Below are 15,010 nucleotides of genomic sequence, written 5' to 3'. Positions count from 1 at the left end.
CAGAGCTGTGTGGTGCTGGCCCCTTTAGCTGGGGTCACGCCCCCTACATCCTGGGACCATGTACTTGACCCTGTGGGCCCCAGACCCCTCCTCTAGGGAAACAAGCCCCACTGGGGAAGATTCCAATTCAGGATTAGCTTCTTGTCTTCCCGTGTAATTAGGGAGTTGTCGGACCTGCCCTAGAACCGACTCTGAAATGCGAATAATCTCAACACACAGGAAGGCTGTGGACCTCACTGGGGAAGCATTAATGGCCAGGAACTGAGCATTATCCGCATGTAGTACCTTTCCTCTGGGCTGGGGTTTCGAAACCCGCTCTGCTCGGGTCCTAAAGAGATAGTCTGGTGGGCCTTACAGCTAGTCTTCATCCTCCACTTGGACTCAGGTTTTCTTTTTGCTGCAACATTTGTGTGTAGGACTTGGGTCAAAATGATGAAAAGAATTCAAGGGGAAAAAAAGAAACTCAGAAATGACAACATAAAAAGTAACGTGTTAAAAAGGTTATTCTGAAATGAAAAACAAACAAACAAATAAAAAGGTTAATCTGGAAGTCCCAGAAAGCACTCCATATGTTCTAGAGGGACAGGTCTGGGCCAGACTGTGGTGGCATTGGGGGTGGGAGGTCTTCACCGTGTAGATCTGTCCAGGCACTGCAGGATGTTTAGCAACTCTGGCCCCCTGCTCACCCAGTGCCAGCAGTGACTGTGACAACTACAATCAATTGTGACTATGCACATCCCACCACTCTTGAAGGGAGCAGGGCGAGCGTATTGGAAAACCACTGAAGTCTATTCCCAGGTGTTCTGACGCTCATTTCATGAGGAAGAGTGTTAAACCCATTGTCCTTTCTCTGTGGCCCGAAGCATCCTGTGCTTCTAACCATTTTCTTCCCCAGATTGCAGTTAATTGTCTTCATTTCTTTTTCTTTCTAGATTCAGTTGTTTGAGGGTAACTCATCACTGTAGCCCCCAAAGTGTCTTAAACGGAGGAGCTGCACGGTAGGTACCCTTGAGGGATCTCCACATTCACGGATTAATGTTAGTAGCTCTAGGAGCCCTGAGAGAACAAGCAAGTCTGCGTTAGCATGTCACTCTCTGTCTCCAGGTGTGACTATTAGTATTTTCAATATGAGACGAGCATCTTTTCAATGTAGTTGATGAGTAAATTCTCAGTTTCAGGTAGGATTTTATGTTAGGTTCCTACGATGCGTCAGGTCTTGTTCTAGGCTCTGAAGATAAACTGGTGAACCCTACAAATACAGCCCCTGCCCTCATGGAACTTACAGACTGGGGCTGGGGGTGGGGCAGACAAAAAGCTGGTTAACAAATACACATGATCATTTGATCCTTTCGGGGTTAGAGTGAAAATAAGACGAGGTGATACACTACAACACGACAGGGGTGGGAGCAGTGCTATATAAGATAGTGATCAGGGAAGGCTTCTCTGAGCCAGATCTGAAAAATGATAAGGAACCAGGCATGAGAAGAGCTTGGTGGGGTGCGTGGGGGTGGAGAGCACTTCAGCCAGAGCCAAGTACCAGGGCAGAGGCTCTGAGGAGTGAACCTGATGCGTTTGAGGAACAGTAAGCAAGGCCAATGTGACTGGGATGGGGAGGACAAGGGCACTTGGGAAGAAGGGTACAAGATGGGTTGAAAGAGGTGGGCAGGGGTTGTTTTGGAGGGAAAGCAGTTTCGGTTTTGTTCAAAGCGTGAGGGAGAGCTGCTGGAGGGCTTTGAACAGAGGAGTGACACCATCTGAGTTCAGATTTTAAAAAAAATCATTTTGACCACTGGGTAGCTTAGACACTAAGGAGGCAAGGATGGAAGGAGACTGGTGGGGACCTGGTGCAGTAATCCAGGTCAGAGACGATGGTGGCATGGACCTGGGGAGTAGCCGTGAAGAAGGCACTGGATTTGGAATGTCTGGTAAAGGCAGAGTCAGAAGGGCTTGCTGAAGGACTGAGCCCTAGCGGAGGGGAGAAAGAACACCTGGCTTTGAGCCTGAGCACCTGGGCAAGGGTGGCTCTTTTTAGGGAGATGGGAGTCACTGGGTGAGGGGAGCCAGTTTGAGTAGGGGGCAGGTTTGGGGCGTGAGGGTTGGGGGTAATGGAAATTAAGATTGAGATGCAAATAAAACATTCAGCTTGGAGACTTTGAATAGGGGGTTGACTATCTCTGTCAGGGTTGGCTGGCGCTTCAGCCTGCATAAAAATTAAGTGCAAATTAAAGCCACATTAAGTTGCCATTATATACTAACAAAGGTGGCAGAAACCAAAATGAGGACTCAAGAGCAGGGCTGCAAGGAAACCAGGCATGTTCATACTGCTAGTGGCATGACAAAGTGACTTAATCTTTCCAGGGAACAATTTGACAGTATGTGATGAGCCAGATAAACATATTCCTACCCTTTGACATGGTAAAATATTTTGAAGAAATAATTTTTTTAAAGATCTGTGCAAAGATTTTCATCAGTAGTACACAGTGGCAGTGGTACTCTTGTGGAAAGTGTAATGCTCTTTCAAAAGAAAAAAAATCGGAAAACACAAATTCCCAGGGTGGGTGAGGAGGATATCTAACTAAATAAATAGTGACTCTATAGAGTTTCTATATGGACTTTCTACATGGAATTTCTACAGAAATTTGCTGCAGGCATGAAAAAAATGTGTTGACCATATCGGTGTCTGGAATTGTTATTACACAGGTCACGAGGGCCCGTGAATCCAGCTGTGTAAATCTCACATGCTGTTCAGGCTGAAAATCATCAACATACAGTTGTCTTATTTTTAAAAACCATTTCATCCGCTTTTGACTTTGTACCTCTTTCTCTCTGTCAGTGCTCCGTGGGCCACCATGAAGAGTTCACATGAATTGTGGCTTCTCCAATCTTTCCTCCATTGATTATATTTTTGCCATAAGGTATTGGGTAATATCCTATCCTGCAGGACTTGGATTCAAGTAAGTTTACCTTGGGATTTTTAAAAAGGTTGGGAAATACTGCAGCTCTCCAAAACTGCTAAGTGGTGCAAAGCATGGATTCATGTAAAGGTGGCTTTTCCCCTGTAGGTGGCGACTTGGGGGCAGGAATTTTGCTGGTAATTTTCAGGTTGTGAAGATAAAACCAAGAAGCGACTTCACCATGAGCAGGACTGCAAAGAAATCAGGCATGTTCATACTGTTGATGGCATGATAAAGTGACTTAATCTTTCCGGAGAACAATTTGATAATATATATTTCTCTCTGGCAGTCTTCTGTGGTCCAATATGGCTCATTACATGTTGTCAAATTGTTCTCTGGAAGAATTAAGTCACTTTATCATGCCATCAACAGTGTGAATGATACACATTTCCTGCAAATACTACTCTTCAGTGAGTGAGGCAAAAGGGCAGAAGATACTCAGCCACATTCCTTTAAATCCCTGATAGCTTAAAAAATTTTAATATGAAGAAGATAAAAGCAGTGAGTCTACTTTCATAGCTTTATAGTGCATCAGTCCAAGGTTTAACACCATATTCCTGGCTGGAAGTGTCTGAGAGAGGTGTTCTACAGCAACAATGTTCCTGGTGCTAAAAAAAAAAAAAGGAGCAAAGGACCAAAAGATTGGTCAGATGGGTCTGCCGACTGCCTTGTGTGTATTTTTGAAAAATAGCTCCCTCTCATAGAATCACGGAGTGGTTTCTGTACTCGCTAACAGAGATATGTAAATGCATTTGCACAGAAAGGCCTAACACAAACCTTTCTTGGGTTAACTTATTAGCTTTTTAAATTGAGGTATAGTTGATTTATGATATTGTGTTAGTTTCAGGTACACAGCACAGTGATTCAGTATTTTTGAAGATTATATTCCGTTATAGATTATTACAAGATGTTGAGTATAACTCCTTATGCTATACAGTAAATCCTTATTGTTTATCTATTTTATGTGTGTTAGTTTGTATCTGTTAATCCCATGCTCCTAATTTGTCCCTCCTTCCCTCCCTCTTCCCTTTGGTAACCATTAGTTTGTTTTCTATGTCTGTGAGTCTGTTGCTGTTTTGTATATAGATTCATTTGTATTATTGTTTAGATTCCACAAATAAGTGATATCATATAGTATTTGTCTTTCTCTGCCTGACTTATTTCACTAAGCATATCCTCTAGGTCCACCCATGTTGCTGCAAATGTCAATATTTTATTCTTTTTTATGGCTGAGTAATTGGGTTAATATGTTTTTATTAGCTTCAGAAACACTTTGCTTTCACAATACTATCATATAAAGGAGACATTCATATGATCTTTTAAAATAGGGAAATAAAAACAGGAAATTATTTACCCAAAGAGACGAATTAACATGAATCCAATTTTCTTCAAGATCAAAATTTCCCATACTAAACCCTACCTTAGAGCAGATTTTCTAGGCAGAAGAGATTCTCTCTTAGTAGGACTCCAGTATTTCATGGTCACAAATTGATCATTTTTCCATAGCTGTGGGTCTCCAAAAGTCATATCCTTTCTGTCCCGAAAGCCCCCAGTACCCCCAGTAAGCCTTTAAGACCATCTTAATTTGGGAATTTCGTCATTTGGTGGGTCTTATATTGGCTCTATTCCTATTATTGCAGCACTGTGTGCTGCTCTTTTTAATGATGTGATTTAAAGGTTTTTCAAGATCAAAGCAGATGGTCAGCCTCAGTTTGAAAATTGTTAATGATGTGTCGAAACCTACGAACGTTCATCCATGACCTCTTGACTGAAAAACTAGGGAATATTTCTATTTGGGATTCTGTAGTAGTCAGGAAATTGGAAATTGGCTAGATTGATTTGATCCAAACACATTTTGGCTGCCCTGCTGACAATATGTTGATATAACTCTCTCCATCTTAAGTGCTTTCAAAATGACTTAACTTTAAGATTCAAGAGCCTGAAGAAAAAAGAAAGGCAGCAAAGAACTACTTCAAAAGAGGATATTGAGTTGTAAAGATGGTCTTATTTTTTTTCACGATTTTTAAGAAACTTGCCTCATTCAAATGGCCTTGCTAGCATTCTGACAGCAGATATTTATGGAAGTGAGAAAAAGGGAGAGAAAATGTATGATGGATACTTCGCTCCTGACTCAAGTGCTTTTAAATTTTTAAAGTCGTATTTCTGATCTAAAACAGCTGACATGTAGCAGAGGATTCTTCCTAGTATCTTCTTTTAAAATAATTTTTTTTGGTGGTAATTAAGTTTATTTATTTATTTTATTTTCTTAATGGAGGTACTGGGGATTGAACCCAGGACCTCGTGCATGCTAAGCATGTGCTCTACCACTGAGCTATACCCTCCTCCTCCCCTAGTATCTTCTGAAGTAAGAGAAGATATTGGAGTAACTTGGATGCAGACCCCGTAGAATTTATTGAATTTTCACTGCAGGGTCAACTGTTGTAGGCTTGTGGAAATAATCTCAAATCTGTTTCCTTTCCTCTAATCTCTTATTCTACTGCTGTTCAGTCAGCTTTGCTACCAGGTATAGAGGCAAGGAAGATGAGGTGGACCCACGACTAGGGAAAGCAGCCATGTTTCTCTGAGAATCTGCTTGAAATGTCCTGGCATTGGGAACAGGTTGAGTGAAATGCTTTGGTAAAGCTATGTACACAAGATACTGCTGGAATGCGCACTGTGTAAACATTATTGAATAACTCTAATTTTTGAAGGTTAGAGGAGCTCTCATTTGCCTCTCTCTGCAAAGAGTAAGTGATCTCAGTAGTGTCACTTTTAATCATAAGGCTATAAGAAAGGTGTGTGTGGGGATGGGGGGGCCGGGGAGGTCATGGTGGAACATACTAGAACATGGGAATAGTTACATATTTTTTAAAATTCAACTTTTTGATAATTTATGGAGGCCATACTTATAGCATTCCTTGTCATCATGGCTCAGTTTATACTAGGCTTTTAAATATTTGTTGCACAAAGTGATCTTGCATATGATAGCAATTGGTGAAAATGATGGGAAAATTGTTCATGAATTCTACCATTACTGTCAATTGAAGCACAGATATATTAAAGGGGAATTTAGCATAATACCCTTAAGGTCCATCCATGTTGTCAGAAATGGCAAGATTTCATCTTTTTTTCATAGGGTATTACGCTACAGAGAAAGACAGATACTGTATGATTTCACTCACATGTGAAATACAAAAAATAAGCAACAAAAAACCCAAAATAGATTAGCAAACCAAACAAAAATGAACACATAGATACAGAGAACAGAGTAGTGGTTACCAGAGGGGAAGGCACCGCAGGGAGGTTGAAATGGGTAAAGGGGGCCAACTGTAAGGTGATAGAAAGTAAACTTTCTGTGGTGAGTGCGCTGTAGTGTATACAGACGTAGAAGTATAATGTACTCATGAAACTTGTATAATGTTGTAAACCAATTTACCTTAATTTTTGAGAAAGGGAATTCAGAGGGCAAATTAGGTTGTTCTGAAGAAGCAATTTTAAATCATACCCTAATAACTTGATCTCAGTGATTCCACTGAGTTGGGTAGATATATATTTTATTAATATATATAAATATATGTAAAATGCATAACTATATCTACTAAATAATATATCCAATTTAAAATAGATTACTTTTTAAATTGAAGTATAGTCCATTTACACTGTTGTGTTAGTTTCTGGTGTACAGCATAGTGATTCAGTTATACATATATATATTCTTTTTCATATTCTTTTTCATTATAGGTTATAACAAGCTATTGAATAGAGTTCCCTGTGCTCTACAGTAGGACCTGGTTGTTTATCTGTTTTGTATATAGTAGTTTGTATCTGCTGATCCCAAACTCCTAATTTATCCTTCCCCTCCTTCTGCTTTGGTAGCCATAAGTTTGTTTTCTATGTCTGTGAGTCTGTTTCTGTTTCCTAAGTAAGTTCATTTGTGTCCTTTTTTAAGATTCCACATATGAGTGATATCATACGGTATTTTTCTTTCTGTTTCTGGCTTACTTCACTTAGAATGATGATCTCCAGTTTCATCCATGTTGCAGCAAATGGCATTATTTTATTCTTTTTTGTGGCTGAGTAGTATTCCATTGTATAAATACACCACAGCTTCCTTATCCAGTCATCTGTCGATGGACACGGAGGTTGCTTCCATGTCTTGGCTATTGTAAATAGTGCTGCTGTGAACACTGGGGTGCAGGTGTCTTTTCGAACTGCAGCTTCCTTCGGATATATGCCCAGGAGTAGGATTGCTGGATCATAGGGTAAGTCTATAAATAAAATAGATTACTTTTTGAACACATCTAAACAGGATTTAAACAGGGTTAAAAATGGAGGTGTATGGGGAGAAAAGCATAAAACCTTTTAAACCTGTTTTCAAGAGCAAAGTAGGGCCCTGCACAGCTTTAACTAGATTCAAAGACTGGCACATTTAAGCTTCGAGTTGAGAAAGTATTCAGATTTAGAAGAAAGCACCTGTTAAAGTAGGTATTGTATGTAACTACGAGGATTTTCCAGAAACATTTGCCTGTTTTTGCTATAAAATAAATCAGTTAAGACTTAAAACATTCTGCAGCCAGATCGGTGGTTGCTGGGAGTGAAGGGAGGCATACAAAGGGGCAGAAAGAAACCGGTGGGGGTGATGGGCACTTGCACTCTCTTGATTGTGGTGATGGTTTCATTAGTGTGTAAACATATGTCAAAACTCATCAATATTTACACTTTTGATACATGTGCAGTTTATTCTTTTATGAAACATGTGGTTTATTGTATATTGATTACGCTTTACTAAAGCAGTTTAAAAAAAAATAACTCCTGCAGCCTATGGTGTAGCCAATGTTGAAGTGGCCAAGTGCTCCTTCGTTACCCAAAGTCCTATTCTAATCTCCTAGGCTTCAGTCCATACTCACACAAACTTGGGTTATGGGTCCAGATGCCTGTTGGCATTTACAGTGATGGCAGGCAGAGGGATGTCTTTGATGAGAGAAGGGAGTTGCCATTGTATTACTCTGTTTTGATTCTTTTCTGGGCGAGTTTGTATGAGCAGCTGTGAACTGTTTCCCTTTAATAGTTTGTTATTATCATGTAAGTTTCCTCTTTTTAATTAAAAAATGTAATACAAAATGGGCATGTTTATTGTAAACATTCAAAAACTGAAACGGTACTTCCCAATCCACTTCTCAGGGGAAATGTTATTGACAATTTGAGGTACATCCTTCCATGCTTTATAGGGAGAGGTGTGTGTGTGTGTGTGTGTATATATGTATGTGCATGCACGCGTGCATGCATGTGCCCACCATACATGTGTGTTTATATGGCTTTATTATATTACTTTTACAAAAACAAGATCATATTGCACATTATTGTCCTGCAACTTGCTTTTAATTTTTTCCTCTAAAAAGGATCATGGGCATCCTTCCATGTCAGTAAGCACACCCACCCCTCCCTCCCTCCTTCCTTTCCTTTCTCCTCTCCCTCCTCCCTCTCCCCTTCCTACCTCTCTTCTTGGTAGTAATCATCCTCTTCCTCTTCCTCCTCCTCCTCCTCCTTCATTTTTTGTTAGTTTTGGCTTGAGGTCTTCTTAAGGAAAAAGTATCACAACAAGAATTGTTGAGCACCTATGCGCCAGGCACTGTCTGGTCTATTTTCAGTGATTTGGCAGAAGTTACCGATGACATTGCTGTCATGTTGAAGCCATGACATATGTAAAAAGCTTACTTCTGGGTACACACTAGAACCTCAGTATTTTTTAGAGTAATATTGGAAGATTAGCTCCCTATTCTGGGAGAGTATTTGAAGATGAAATATTCACAAACATTTCATTTTAAAGCCTGTGAAGGAGAAGCAATGTCTAATCTGTTGTTCTTGCTGTGGTTGGGAAAGAGGAGTTGGAGTGGAGGATTTTAAAGGAGGCCAGTTTTTTTTTTAAATTGAAGTGTAGTTGATTTACAATGTTGTGTTAGTTTCTGGTGTACAGCATGTTGATTCAATCATACATGTATATATATATTATTTTTCAAGATTTTTTTCATTATAAGTTATTACAAGATAATGAGTATAGTTCCCTGGGCTATACCATAGGATCTTGTTGTTTATCTATTTTATATATAGTAGTTTGTATCTGCTAATCCCAAACTCCTAATTTATCCTGTGCTTGCCCCTTTCCCCTTTGGTAACCATAAACTGTTTTCTATGTCTGTGAGTCTATTTCTGTTTGGTAAATGAGTTTATTTGTATCATTTTTTTTTTAGATTCCACATATAAGTGATATCATGTGATATTTGTCTTTCTCTATCTGATTTACTTCACTTAGTATGATAATCTCTAGGTCTGTCCATGTTGCTGCAAATGGCATTATTTCATCCTTTTATGGCTGAGTAGTATTCATATATGTATATATGTATACACACACACACACACACACACACACACACACACACACACACACACACACACACACATATACATACATACCACAGCTTCTACCAGTCATCTGTTGATGGACATTTAGGCTGTTTCCATGTCTTGGCTATTGTAAATAGTGCTGCTATGAACATTGGGGTGCATGTATCTTTTCAAATTAGAGCTTGCTCTGAACGTATGCCCAGGAGTGGGATTGCTGGATCATATGGTAGCTCTATTTTTAGTTTTTTAAGGAACATTCATACCGTTTTCCAGGAGCCCAGTTTTTTGAGTTTGAAAAACAATCGGGTCCTCTTGGGAAAGTCAGAAAATAACTTAAATGCTTCCTAGTCGAGGTGTGGCGTCCTCTTACTGGAGGGGCGGCTGAACAAAGGTAGACTCTGGAGCAGAGGCTGTGGACAGGCAAGCCAGCGAGGCCTGCACATGTGCTTGTTTGCACTTTGTGGTGCTTGAAAATTGTTTTCATTGTTTGCCAACTTCTGAAAATCAGATTTCACATAAGGACCTAGATTTCTGACCTCTCTGGATGAATAGGAGGATGCAGTCACCCTGGGCCCTCCTGCACTCACTACAGCGGTGCTGAGGCGTGGCTGCCCCGTCAGAGGGAGCCCAGTCCTCAGTCTCTGCTCAGTGTGCCTTGCTCACTGAGATCATCTTCCTGATCACTGTGGTCACTGGAGTTGTGACCTCTGCTATAGAATTTACTGCTTATTTTTGCTTCTATGTGAGATGGAAATGATAGCCAGGTTTTTTTTTTTAATGTCAAAAATGCAGTACATCAAACACTGTAAAATAGCGTCTGATTCATTTATCTCCGAGTTTGATGAGACTGTTACACTTCAAAGAAGCAGAGAGATCTGGCTAAAATATAGAAGCTGTTTCATTGTGTAGAAATCACCCTCATGAAGGATACGAGGCACATATTTAATCACCAAAAGTTGTTGATTTTTAGTCTCTGTGAATTTAATCTTGAATAGAAGGAAAAATTGAAGTTTGAAATAAAATTCATTTATATTGATCATAATTTTAAATGAGTGACTGGAAAATGCATCTGTTAGCAGGGCAAGTCAGCAAAAAGTTTTATTAAAACCACTTTGCAAAAAATCATAACTCAATTTCTGAACCTTATTCCTAGGTATATATGGTTTTGACAAAATTATATCTAAAATGACACTGCAGTAAGCAGCCCTAAACATGTTCTTTTCTTTTTTTAATGACTTCCATAGGACAAGTTTCTAGAGCAGTTTACTGGATCAAAGCGGATTAGCATTTTTATGGTTCTTGGTTTGTTTTGCCAAGTTATTCTAGAAAAAGATGTAATTCATTTTCACTATCTCTAGCAGCAGATGAAGGTGCCAATTTTTTTTTCTTCCCCAAACTCTCCCAGGCGTGGGTTTTTGTAATTGTGATTTATTTGTGTAAAAACTATTAAATGGGGTTGTATATCTTGAAATGAATTAAAATGTAGGTGTTTGTATCAGTTAGCTGTTGTTAAATAGTACACCATCCCCAAACTTGGTGGCTTAAACGGAAACCATTTATTATTTTTCACATGTCTATAGGTTCTCAGGGCTGTTGTGCTGACCTGAAATGGTTCCCCTGATCTTGACAGGGTTGGCTCATATGTCAGCTGGCCGCTGGTGGGTTGGCTAGGGGTTGGCTGGTCTAGGTTGGCTCATCTCTCGCCAGTGGGCTCTTCCTCATGTGACATTTCACCCTCAAGCAGGCTAGCCCAGGACTGTCCTCATGGTATGGCAGGATTCCGGGAGAGTAGGGCCACATGACACCTCGTCTTAGAACTGGCTCTTGGTCACTTCTGCCACATTCTATTAGAAAAAATAAAAGGCCAGCTCATTTGAAAGGGCTGGGGAAAAATTGACTCTATTTCTTGATAGCAACAATTGAAAGTCACATTACAGAGGGCATGGTTAGAGGGAGGGGTAGAAAATTAGGATCATTTTTGCAACTGTTACATGGCAGCAGTCAATATTATCTTTCAAACTTGCCATCTTTCAAAACTCTATACGTTCCAGCGATGTACCCACTACTTAAAAAAAATTAGTGTCTTTCTCAGCATCTGCTCGTAAGGGGGGTTATAAGCCAATAAAGAAAATCAGTTCGTTCTTTATAGTTATCCACTTTATTTAGCATTCTTGATTCTAGATAAGTTTTGATGATTTTGAAATATCAAATCAATGATAAAAGAATTTGAAAATTGACCTCCATCAAGGCTATTTAAAAGAATGTAGCCCAGACTTTGAAATCAATCCAAGTGAAACATTCTAAAATGTTTAAAACTAAGGCAGTATCACTGGGATAAATGGAGAGCATGACAAATCGGTTACTTTGAAGTGATTAACTCTTTTGTGTGTTATTTTTTCTGGAGTATTTTAAAAAGCCTTGCTTTAAATTAGGTGGTATAAATAAATACCTATTGACTACAGATAAATTTGGGGATGTAGTGTATCTTAATTGAATATCAAATTAATTTTTCTCCTAAAGGAGTTTAGTGTTGACTCTTATGTTATAAATTGCAGCTAACTAACTGGATTTTTTTCTTCGTTTTGCTATTTAGATGATGTTTTTGGAGAGAGAGAATATGTTTATACTCACATCATCCTAGTTCAGTGTTGCTATCACAAGGACTTCTAGAATCTAATACCTTAGATACTGCTTTTGGTGGCCTTAAAAAAAAACAGTTTATATGAACTTTGTCTCCTAAAGGGAGTTGACTTGGGTTGTCCTTCAGGGATGGTTATAAAAGAAATATGTACCTATAAAGTTAACCAAGATTTAGTAGCAAAGATTGTTTTAGAATTTCCATCATCTGGCCATATATGTTTGGGTCTAAATTGCCTCGAAATTGACATTAGTGAGAAACTCAGGTGATACAGACTCTGAATACATCTACTTTTTGAAAAAAAAAACCTGCTTTATTGGGAAGTACTATTTGAAGTCAGCAAACAGGAGCAGAAATCCCTAATTCCTAGTATCAGTGATCCTGCTTACCTTGGGACAGCTTTAGTGAACTCGTTCGTATGAAATGCCAGCGCTCAGGTTTAGGAGTTTTTCCAGTCCCAAAGTAGAGGGCAGATTCACTTTGTCACTCATTAGGACAGTCTGTCTCCTTTTCCCTTGAACTTAGAGTTCAATTTAGTGAAAGTCGATAGACTGGAGGAATGAGAGTAGATATGTCCACGTGAGACTTGGAAACCGGCCTAGACCAAGGATGCTAGATCAGGTGCCTGGGTTAGAACTATCAGCTGGATGTGTGTTCCTGAATGTGCTGTGTGTGTTTTACCCTGGCCCACTTTCTGTGCCACCCCTGGCAAGTTTTTCTGGGACTTTACATTTGAGATCAGTTGTATGATAGATTGGAGATTTGGAATCTTGGAGTCTCAATGTATGGGCAGGTAATTTAATTTTCCTGAATCTGTCTGAATTTCCCCATCTATAAAACAGGCATGAAAATACCTACGCACAGGTTGCTTCATGAATCAAATGAGATGCAGCAGTATGAATAACAGTTTTAGCTTACGTTGGTTGACAACTTCCTGCGTGCTGGGTATGATGCTAAGGATTTCACAGGTACTCACTCATGGCTCATTTATTCATCTCTGAAATCCTATTATTTCTATTTTACAGTTAAGGAAACTGAAACAGTCTATGGAAACTCTTTGAAACCTCTAAAACACGTTAAACAAATGTAAGCTATTGTCTTAATCCTCCTGATAGTAAATGGTCCCCCATCAGTTTGACTTCAGTCCTTCAAATTGCTAGCACCATTCAAAATCCAAACCTGTTTTGCTCCATTTGTATCAAAACGTTCTCTGTCGCCTTCTAAGGTTTTCTGCGGATACCATGACGGTCACGGTGGTATATGATAACTCCGAGGCAACCGAGCTCTGTGCAGCTCAGCATCTCTACCTCAAGCCCATAGCAAAGTTGATGATCAACGTCTTGCTCCCGGAGAGTACTGAACCCATGAGGCCCTTCTCTAACTGGGAGGTTCTTGACCAGCTGAAGAGCCTGATTTGTCCTGACCAGTTCACCACAGTGCGGCTCTCCAAGAGCACGAAGGACTTTATCCGCTTTGAGGGGGAGGCTGAAACGCGAAGTTTGGTGCAGATCCTGAAGGCCAAGTTACATGGAAAGATCATCAAGCTAAACGGTTTGAAAACTGACTTCAGAGTAGTGGCTACAGATGCCCAGGGAGAGTGGGAACACTTCCCCCAGGAAAAGGGGACCCCACCTGGTGATGGGACTGAAGAGCAGGACCACGAGAAGAGCCCAGACTCTATATACTTTGAAGGCCTGCCCTGCAAGTGGTTTGCACCGAAAGGTTCCAGCGGGGAGAAGCCATGTGAGGAGATCCTCCGGGTGGTCTTTGAAAGTTTTGGGAAGATCAAGAATGTGGACATCCCAATGCTTGACCCCTACCGAGAAGTCATGAGTGGTGGGAGCCTTGGGGGTTTTAGCTTTGGCTTACAGACATTCGAGGCCTTTATCCAGTACCAGGAGTCAACCGACTTCGTAAAGGCCATGGAGTCCCTCCGAGGGATGAAGCTGATGCTTAAAGGAGATGACGGGAAAGCTCTGGCATGTAACATTAAGGTAAGAAGTAGCCAGCGTTTTTCTTTTTCTTTTTTCTTTTTTTTTTTTTTTAATACTTCCCATTGTTCAGGTGGTCCCAAGTGAAAGCTAGAAGGAAACATCTGGAACACATTTCCTTAGACCCCACTAGGCTCTGATCAATAGCTAATGGAAAGGTTTGTGTTGTCATTACTAAGTGGATGTTCAGGGAAGATGTAGCATCCTGATTTGAACATTGTTCTGCAGTCAGGCACGCTGCCAACTTGTGCTTTCAAAGCGAGGGTTGTCATGGTCTGCCCTAGCCTCTCAAGGCATTAAAGGATCTCCATGGTCCTTATGGGAGTATCTCATATGCTTATTCTAGTTGACAAGTTGCTGAGGGAGGGGGCAACACACTGCTTGAAACCACAAGGAGAGCAGTTTATTCCCTCTTTACTATTGGTGTCATAATTTACTCTACTTTTGTGATGTATGTCAGGTAAATTGCTAAAACATAATCCCAACAAGGCTGACTCCTTTCCTTTCAAAGTCAGCCTGTCTATCCAGGCATGTGGCTTCATCACTGTCTGAGTGCCTGGTCATCTTCCTGAAGCCTTAATCCAGCAGAAGAAAAGATGCAGCTAAACCCTTTTTCTGTCAATCAGTCTTTAGCATATGTTTGGACTTTCAGCTTCAGTAGCTTCCTGTGTATGGGCGAGTGAGTGAGTGAGTGAGTGTGTGTGTGTGTGTGTGTGTGTTATGTGAAGCTATTTAGGTTAAAATGTATGTTTTAAAAGTATGAGCTATTCAGTCAGACAAAAGATATAGCAAATACTGTAATGACCACCCATATAGAACTGCCAAGCTTAAAAAGTAAAGTGTTCCAGTGATGTGAGGGCGTGCTCCCCTCTGTGTACCATCCTCAGTCACAGGCCACTCCCTCCCCTCAAAGATGACCCTGAATTTGGTGTTTAGCACTCTCATGCATACTTAAATAGCTACTTCTGCCTCTTTTTATTTTTAAAGCAAATTTATTTGCATTGCCTCAATCTGACTTTCACTTT

The 15,010-nt window shown here is 40.2% G+C and overlaps 1 protein-coding gene across 6 annotated transcripts in view; it reads left to right on the top strand.

Moving 5' to 3' along the window:
• The window catches only part of LOC105062975 (A-kinase anchor protein 17B), a 28,322-nt gene that overhangs the window by 4,555 nt on the left and 8,757 nt on the right, over positions 1 to 15,010 (top strand). For 2 of the 6 annotated variants that reach the window (XM_074359064.1, XM_074359063.1), the window contains exons 2-6: positions 933 to 998; positions 2,834 to 2,954; positions 6,966 to 7,216; positions 13,020 to 13,080; positions 13,220 to 13,988. In XM_074359064.1, the coding sequence (XP_074215165.1) occupies positions 13,079 to 13,080; positions 13,220 to 13,988 (771 nt within the window). In that variant the 5' untranslated portion in view covers positions 933 to 998; positions 2,834 to 2,954; positions 6,966 to 7,216; positions 13,020 to 13,078. Of the gene's footprint in view, positions 1 to 932; positions 999 to 2,833; positions 2,955 to 6,965; positions 7,217 to 7,239; positions 13,989 to 15,010 lie in introns of those variants that run through there. The other 4 variants (XM_074359065.1, XM_074359066.1, XM_074359067.1 and 1 more) reach the window with 4 other exon arrangements.

The sequence above is a fragment of the Camelus bactrianus genome, chromosome X (genome assembly GCF_048773025.1).
Source record: "Camelus bactrianus isolate YW-2024 breed Bactrian camel chromosome X, ASM4877302v1, whole genome shotgun sequence".
Taxonomy (NCBI): domain Eukaryota; kingdom Metazoa; phylum Chordata; class Mammalia; order Artiodactyla; family Camelidae; genus Camelus; species Camelus bactrianus.
The sequence above is the reverse complement of the archived record's forward strand: the minus strand, read 5'-3'. Positions and strand labels throughout refer to the sequence as shown.